This window comes from Neoarius graeffei, chromosome 12 (assembly GCF_027579695.1).
Source record: "Neoarius graeffei isolate fNeoGra1 chromosome 12, fNeoGra1.pri, whole genome shotgun sequence".
In the NCBI taxonomy this organism is placed as follows: Eukaryota; Metazoa; Chordata; class Actinopteri; order Siluriformes; family Ariidae; genus Neoarius; species Neoarius graeffei.
In genome coordinates this window covers 41,703,165-41,712,393 of record NC_083580.1, presented here as the reverse complement: position 1 = coordinate 41,712,393, position 9,229 = coordinate 41,703,165, and the positions used below count along the sequence as shown (strand labels likewise).

General features: G+C 40.8%; 1 protein-coding gene across 1 annotated transcript; it reads right to left on the bottom strand.

Annotated features, from left to right (window-relative positions):
- Nucleotides 1-4,051: 4,051 nt before the first annotated feature.
- Nucleotides 4,052-5,989, bottom strand: LOC132894745 (zinc finger BED domain-containing protein 4-like). Its single transcript, XM_060934860.1, has 2 exons — nt 5,614-5,989; nt 4,052-5,067 (listed from the first exon to the last, which is right to left on the bottom strand). The coding sequence occupies exons 1-2, from the start codon at nt 5,987-5,989 to the stop codon at nt 4,052-4,054; spliced, it is 1,392 nt and encodes a 463-aa protein (XP_060790843.1).
- Nucleotides 5,990-9,229: the final 3,240 nt, after the last annotated feature.

Genomic DNA, 9,229 nt, shown 5'->3' with positions numbered 1-9,229 from the left:
GGTTATTTATAATGATTATCTAGGTGTAAGACACAAACCTAGTTATAAATTTAATACATTTGAAGTTCTTCATACTCATATAATGTATGTAGCCTTGAAAAATATGTCTACCCAGTTAATTCCATTACTTATTATTTACAGGCCCCCGGGGACATATTCTGAGTTTCTTTCTGAATTTGCAGATTTTATCTCAGATCTGGTTATTTCCTTAGACAAAGCTTTAGTTGTCAGAGATTTTAATATTCACTTCAATAACCCAGAAGATCCTTTGAAAACAGCGTTTGTGTCCATTTTAGATTCAGGAGGGATTAATCAGAATGTCATAGGACCGACCCATAATGGTGGTCACACCCTTGATCTAATACTAACATTCTGGTTAAATGTAGAAAATATAGACATACTTCCACAGTCTGAAGTTATCTCAGACCATTATCTCATCTCACTCAAAATATGTCTGAGTAATAATATATGCACCTCACCACACTACTGTATTAAACGTACATTCACATCAACTACTGCACAGAGCTTTATAAATCTCCCAGAGTTATCAATTTTGATTGGGTCACTGTCAGCCCCTGCAGAACTTGATCAGGCAACTGAATGCTTCAAGTCAACGTTTTGCCATACTTTAGATAATGTAGCTCCTCTTAAATGGAAAATGGTCAGAGACAAAAAATTAGCACCCTGGTATAATGATGACACTCGCACTTTAAAACAGACCACTCGAAAATTGGAACTTAAATGGCATCAAACAAAATTGGTAGTGGTCAAATTAGCGTGGAAGGAGAGCTTCCTGAAGTATAGAAAAGCTCTTAGTGCTGCGAGATCAACATATCTCTCCTCCTCAATAGAAGATAACAAAAATAATCCTAGATTCCTATTTAATACTGCAGCAAAATTCACCAGGAATAAGTCCACTATAGACACATGCACACCTGTAGTATGTAGTAGCAACGACTTCATGAATTTTTTTAATGACAAAATTGAGAATATCCGACAAAAAAATCAAACTACTAATTTAAGGTCAGACAATGTAAGTGGGGGCGGCACGGTGGTGTAGTGGTTAGTGCTGTCGCCTCACAGCAAGAAGGTCCTGGGTTCAAGCCCCGGGGCCGGTGAGGGCCTTTCTGTGTGGAGTTTACATGTTCTCCCCGTGTCCGCGTGGGTTTCCTCCGGGTGCTCCGGTTTCCCCCACAGTCCAAAGACATGCAGGTTAGGTTAACTGGTGACTCTAAATTGACCGTAGGTGTGAATGTGAGTGTGAATGGTTGTCTGTGTCTATGTGTCAGCCCTGTGATGACCTGGCGACTTGTCCAGGGTGTACCCCGCCTTTCGCCCGTAGTCAGCTGGGATAGGCTCCAGCTTGCCTGCGACCCTGTAGAAGGATAAAAGCGGCTAGAGATGATGAGATGAGATGAGACAATGTAAGTGACCCTGTAGTTAACAATATAACTGTATCTCCAAGATCCTTGAGAAAGCTGTGGCACAGCAGTTATGCTAATATTTACATAGGAATAACATGTATGAAATGTATCAGTCAGGATTTAGACCTCATCACAGCACAGAGACAGCACTGGTTAAAGTAGTAAATAACCTACTGTTGGCGTCTGATCAGGGCTGTGTCTTGCTGCTTGTGTTGCTTGACCTTAGTGCAGCATTTGATACCATTGATCATTCCATTCTTCTGGATAGACTAGAAAATGTTGTGGGACTTAAAGGAACAGCCCTCTCCTGGCTCAGGTCTTATTTAACTGATCAGTATCAGTATGTTGATGTAAATGGTGATTTTTCTAGACATATTGAGGTAAAGTTTGGTGTTCCCCAAGGTTCTGTCTTGCGTCCACTGCTTTTTTCTTTATATATGTTACCTCTGGGTGATATTATTCGTAAACATTGTATTAGTTTCCACTGTTATGCTGATGACACACAGTTGTATGTTTCTGCAAAACCTGATGAGAGACACCAGCTTAATAGAATTGAGGAATGTGTGAAGGACATTAGACACTGGATGCTTATTAACTTCCTTCTGCTTAACTCTGACAAGACTGAAGTACTTATACTGTACTAGGACCACATGCAGCTAGAAGTAAGTTTTCTGATGACACAGTAACTCTGGATGGCCTTTCTGTATCTTCACGTGCAGCAGTAAAAGACCTCTGAGTGATTATGGACCCCGGTCTTTCATTCAAAACTCACATTGATAACATTACCCGGATACCTTTCTTTCATCTCAGAAATATTGCTAAGATAAGAAATTTAATGTCACTACGTGACGTGGAAAAACTAGTTCATGTTTTTGTTCCCTCCAGGTTGGATTATTGTCATGCCTTACTGTCTGGATATTCCAATAAGTGCATAAACAAGCTCCAGTTAGTTCAAAATGCAGCAGCAAGAGTTCTTACTAGGACTAGAAGATATGACCACATCACCCCTGTCTTATCCACACTGCATTGGCTCCCAGTCAAATTTTGTATTGATTATAAAATATTACTATTGATCTTTAAAGCACTGAATGGTCCCGTGCCACAATACCTCAGTGAACTTCTGATCCTTTATGACCCACCACGCCTACTTAGATCAAAAGTTGTAGGCTATCTGCTGGTACCTCATATAGTGAAAGCTACATCAGGGAGCAGATCCTTTTCTTATAAAGCCCGACAGGTATGGAACAGCCTTCCAAGTAGTGTTCGGGACTCAGACATAGTCTCAGTGTTTAAGTTTAGGCTGAAAACATATGTTTAGTCAGGCCTTTTGTTAATAGTTTTACAGTGGTGCTCAAAAGTTTGTGAACCCTTTAGAATTTTCTATATTTCTGCATAAATATAACCTAAAACATCATCAGATTTTCACACAAGTCCTAAAAGTAGGTAAAGAGAGCCCAGTTAAACAAATGAGACAAAACTATTATACTTGGTCATTTATTTATTGAGGAAAATGAGCCAATATTACATATCTATGAGGGGCAAAAGTATGTGAATCTTTGCTTTCAGTATCTGGTGCGACCCCTGTGGGTGTTATTGGTCTTAAGTGATCAATCTCATTAAATCAGTCTCATTAAATCAGTCTCATTAAATACAATTAATTTTGGTGTTTAATAATAAATTACCAAACAGCTAAATTAGGGTATATTCCAAATTATTATGATCACTACTGATGCAGCAATAATGTATTACTTACCGACACTACAGCCAATAGCACTCTGAAGGCAATTTGGAGTTCTTTGAGATTGTGTGACTTCAAGTATATAGGAGCAACAAATAAACACACAGTTTAACAGAATAATTGAATTTATTATAACAATGATACTAAATGGATAATAGCAGTGATATATATACATACACAAGCATAAATGGTGAGGTAGTGTGTTGTGTGTGTGTGTTGGTGTGCGTGTGTGTTTGAGAGGGAGAGGTGTGTGTTGGGGGAGGTGAGAATCACCTCGTGGTCTCTTGAGACAAAGGAATTAGCCGTGGTGGCTAACCCACTCCCTATAACATTACCAAATTCACTGAAATCTTGATGAGGTCAAAATATGTGTAATAATGAAATTAAGGATGTTAGTAAGGATAGAGGAGAGCATGCACAACTTATCTTTTAAAACAATGGAGAGAGAGCAATGTAGAACTCAAGGATAAGTAGGGCTGGGCGATATGAGAAAAAATTATATCACGATATATTTTTTCAAAATTTTCTTTAACGATATATATCACGATATAAATCAAATCACCATTTTTGTATTTTCTTTAATTTTCTGCTCAAAATATGAACATTACAAATTAGTAGTTCCTTCCTAATTAACAAAAATAGCTTAACAAGCCTTCAAGTTTCACAGAACCAAAACAAACTGGATGCACATTCTTTTGTTCTTTTTGTTCAAATTAATAAACTGAAACTGAAAAATAAAAACTATATACCATTGTTAATCATTTGTGCAAATTCTAGCAGCTTTCAAATAAACATAAAAGACATATTGACGTGTAAACCTTATGCTGCAAGGAGAAAAAAAGTGCAATCCTGTACGTCAGTGTGTTTAAGGTTTTTAAGGTTTGACTGTTTACAGGTTACAAGCGAGGAAGACAAGTCTATCCACTGTCTCAGGTTTTAAAGCTGCCCTGTGGCAGGTCACAATGTTACCCCCTGTGCTAAATACCCTCTCAGAGGGTGTGCTGGTTGCAGGGATGCATAAATAGCGCTTTGCAAGGCAGCTAAGTCTTGGGAAGTTTCTTTCATTGATCTTCCACCACTGCAGTGGGTCCGTTTCGCTGTCTGCATCTGCTGCCATCAGGTAGTTTTCAAGTTCGCTCTCAACTCTCTCTCTGTCATTGAGTTCTGGGCTGGAGTGCGATTTCTTAAAGAAGCTGCCCAATGACTTTTTTTGTTTCTTCAGGGGGGGAGGCACTGCAGCATCTCCTGCCTCTGCTTGTTCTGGTGCTGCTTCCTCTGTTCTGACTGAAGTGGACAGGTCCTCCAGCATCTCAGACACAGCTCTCATTTTGATGGCATCAATGTTTTCTGGGTTGATGTATTGCACCTTGAAATGCGGATCAACCAACGTTGCAATATCAAGCAGTTCCTCAGTAATCGGATCAGTATACTTTTCATCCAGGTATGACATGACTGTCATCTTCAATTCTTTGGTGAGCTGTGTTTCATCGTCGGCTGGCTTCAGAATCTGTGTTCTGAAAAGTTGCAGCATCGGCTTGAGGTATGACACACTCACATAATTTTCACTGGAGAGTGAATCAGTGAATTCCAGTAGTGTATTCAGGGCCCCATGCACAGATTCCAGGACCTCTATTTCTTGCCATGCAGGAACCAGTTGTCTTGTCTTTTTGTCTGCACCTAAGACCTGAGCGATGGCTTCCTGCTGCTCCAGCATTCTTTCAACCATCTTCTGACGTGAGCCCCACCTGGTGGGTGACTCGGTCACTAACTTGTGCTGGGGTAGGTGAAGCTCTTCCTGAGCAGCAGCCAGGTCTCTCTTCTTCTTCCAAGAGAAGCTGAAGGCAGCCACTGCTTTCTTACACACACCCACAGCACGCTCCACTTTCTTGTTCTTTCCGGTTCTCTCTGGGGAAAAAAAAAACACAGAAAAAGAGAACTAGTATGATTATTTATAATAGGCATACAGAATATTTTACATGAGGGGCTGCATAATCAAGACAGTCTTTTTAAATTTAATAGACATAGGCCTGAATCCAACATAGTTTGAATAGGTTAGAATCTTCTGAGGTGGCAAATAATCTTTGAGAAATACATAAAGCATAATTTTAAACAGGTGGCCTAATAAACATTATGAAAAGTATTAACTCTCTAACATTGTAAAACTTTCTTGTCTAGTTTCTTTTTAAATAATTGTTTTTTTAAAAAAAGATAATAATGAACATGAATTTTTCATATTTATACGACCTGAAAATATAATTAAGGCAATTCTGCTATTCAACTTGCCAACAGCTGAGTGAAGTCGATGCCCAAAACACTGCAGGCGAGTCCAGTTGTTGAGGGAGGTAGCTTTCACTATATTTGCTCCACTATCTGTGGTAATGCAAACTTGTTTGCTTTCACTTAGCCCCCATGAAGCAAGCGATTCTGTCAGTCCTGATGCAATTGCTTCACCAGTATGGTCCTTGGGAAAGTATGCCGTTTGGAGGCATTTGCTCTTTAAAGTCCAGTCTTGCTCAATGTAGTGAGCAGTGAGGCTCATATATGGTTCTGACGTTCGACTTGACCACATGTCCGATGTGGTGGCAAAGTATGACACGGCTTGCAGGTCCCTCTCAACCATCCCTCTGCACTCTGTGTACATGTTTGGGATTGCTGTCTGCGAAAAGTGCTTGTGTCCTGGGAGTTGATAACGAGGGTCGATCACATTCATTAGCTGTTTGAATTCTGCCGTTTCGACTGTGCGTATTGGCAGCATGCCTTTTGCAATGAAGTGTGTAATTGCATGTGTAATGTCTTTGTGTCGCTTCGATGTTTTCTCATACGGCATGATGCGGGAAAGAGCGGACTGCATGGTCTGTTGATGAAGCTTCTTTTTACTGGCATTCGAGGGGTCATTGCCGGTCTGACAGCACTCTGCGTGCTCTAGTGGGTGATGCTGTTTTAAATGCTGGAAACAATTGGTGGTGTTTCCAGTCTTAGTAGGGACGTGCTTTCGGCATAATTTGCATAGTGTAACACTTTGTTGTATGTCCGATTTTAAATATCCAAAATACCTCCACATAACCGAAGATCTCTGGCCCTTCTTTTCAACGATGTCCTCCAGGGCAGTGCTCTGACTTTCCTGTTCAGAACTCCGGTCAGTCGGCTTCTCACTCATTTTTATAATCGCTTTGTTTCACGCTTTGTTGGAGAAATACCGCGCTCCTGCAAACTTCACCACAGCCATGCTGTGCGTTGCTGCTACACGTGTGTGTGTTTGTGTGTGCACGCAACCTAACCTGACGTGGCTCTCTTCCAACTGATTGGTTACGTGCGGTACCGTTTAGTTATGATTGGCTATTCGCGTGTCTGTCAAAACTTCGGATGAAGTAATTTTATTGAAGGCTTAGGCTTATCGTAGGCATAACGTACGTGTCTAATTTCTAATTGTAGAGATTTTATATCGTGAATAACATCGTAATCATAAAATCGCCCAGCCCTAAGGATAAGTATGCACAATTAAACAGTTTCTGAGTTTAAATTCGCACTACTTCATAAAGCTAATTCCTAAGACTAATTTGCCCAAATGCCAGCCTTACTTCCAGTAATCGATATCTCGATGCGGGATGCAGAGCTGTCCCGAAGTTCCGTGGAGTTTCACAGAGCTCGCAGAGGCTTCTGTAACAAGCAGAGAATTCTTGATCCGACGATTCGTCATTCCTGAGGAAAAGTCTCTGACGATAATGTGCACAGCGATTAAGTCAGAAGGAATCCGGTCGCTTCTAACATTTAATTAACTGCTTGGGCTGCAGTCATAACGTTACTTATAATAATCAAATAAAAACTGGTTGTAACTCAATATGAGGGTGCAACTTAGGCAATTTTTACTGTGGCCAGTGGTATGCGAAAGCACGCTGAGTTTCTTTTTCTTGCAAGGCAGACGTCTTTATTTTGGATGTTCTGATGAGCGGGGTTATCTCTTATGTCTGTATGATGCGGAGGTCCACAGGGAGAGAGAAAGAACGGAAGCTGACTGAGTCACTTATGGTCTCTGGGGAGATGTGACATAGGTAATCCCGCCCAGGCATGATGTAGGTCATCGCGGAAGTTAGTTGATGGGATTTGTAGTTCTAGAAGGGACTGTGACTGTCCCTACATTCCCCCTTTTGGTCTCAGGGGTATGACGGAGTCATAGCACTGAGAGCACAGTACGGTACAGTCCACATGTCCCTAGTCCTTGAGGTGGCATCCTCTGTACAGTCCATTATGCCCTGTGAAACCTGTGTAAACTCATGAGTCCTAGTAAGACAGTTGGAGGCATAGGCATTTGGGCCAATATCAGGCTTTAAGCATTTGGGCATATAATCACTATCTAACTAGGTCAAAATCACATCTATATAAAAAAAAAACATTAAACACTACATAGGTACTTCATTTCCTATGCATAAAACAAGAAAAGAGAAGGAATGAAGGAAAGAAAAATATTAGTGCTTGGGTTAGTAAGCCTAATCTTCTGGAAAGGTAATAGCAGCGGGAGGTCTGGCCAGAAAGCGTGCGCTACTGTGGCTAAAGCTGTCAGAGACGCAGACCATCTTATCCAGCTTGGCGTGTAGTGTTTTATGTATTTATGTAGCATGTATGCAATGCCAGTGGTTAAGACCCAGCCACTGAGGAGAAGTCCCAAAGCAATCAGACTTATAGTAGATCCCAGATCAGATGACTCTCTGACCTGGTATCGGGAGACCATAGTCGAAATTCCAGTCTGGCCTAAACTAAATTTCACCGTTTTGGTCCCTTCAACCAGTAGTTGCTGTTGGAGGGTGTTATTGATCTCAAGATCATAACCTTGAAATGCGTCTATCATTTCAATCTCAGAATTGTACCTGTCAGTACTAAGATGGTGTAGGGTGATATCACCTACGTGAATGGTGGCTCCCTGTGGTACACTAAGGAACACCGTTTGGTTTGGGATTTTCATTCTAGTGGCTGTGTCATGCTGATTGTATGACATCAAAACTTCAGTTTTTGGAGTGTTAACAACCCACCGATTACCAGCTCTCTCTACTCTAGTTTCCATATTCTTGTCCTTTGCGGACATTTGACCTACACACTTTTGTTCAGGCGCTTTTGCCCTCAAACCGCACAGGCGAGCTGTAGTGTCTCTAATGAATGGGTTGCTTGGGCAGACACAGTGGATGTCTTTAGTGGAGGTGCACATCTTTAGGTTGGGAATAAAGTAGACAGAGGGGTTGTCATCATGGAACACTACCATGGGTGGTGTCTGTATACGGACATTGTTTTTCCAGAAACCCACGTTGAGGACAGACTTGAGTCTATATATATGTTGTTTTTCTCAATAATGGGTAGGTTCAGCATGAATCCTATCTCTAAGTCTTGTGGATTCACAAGAATGGGAATAGCACTGCCACGACTATAGGCCAGGTGTATTTGCGATGAATACACATTAGTAGTAGTAGCAGATTTTAGTATTTTATCTACAACCCCGATTCCAAAAAAGTTGGGACAAAGTACAAATTGTAAATAAAAATGGAATGTAATGATGTGGAAGCTTCAAAATTCTATATTTTATTCAGAATAGAACATAGATGACATATCAAATGTTTAAACTGAGAAAATGTATCATTTAAAGAGAAAAATTAGGTGATTTTAAATTTCATGACAACAACACATCTCAAAAAAGTTGGGACAAGGCCATGTTTACCACTGTGAGACATCCCCTTTTCTCTTTACAACAGTCTGTAAACATCTGGGGACAGAGGAGACAAGTTGCTCAAGTTTAGGGATAGGAACGTTAACCCATTCTTGTCTAATGTAGGATTCTAGTTGCTCAACTGTCTTAGGTCTTTTTTGCCTTATCTTCAATTTTATGATGCACCAAATGTTTTCTATGGGTGAAAGATCTGGACTGCAGGCTGGCCAGTTCAGTACCCGGACCCTTCTTCTATGCAGCCATGATGCTGTAATTGATGCAGTATGTGGTTTGGCATTGTCATGTTGGAAAATGCAAGGTCTTCCCTGAAAGAGACGTCGTCTGGATGGGAGCATATGTTGCTCTAGAACCTGGATA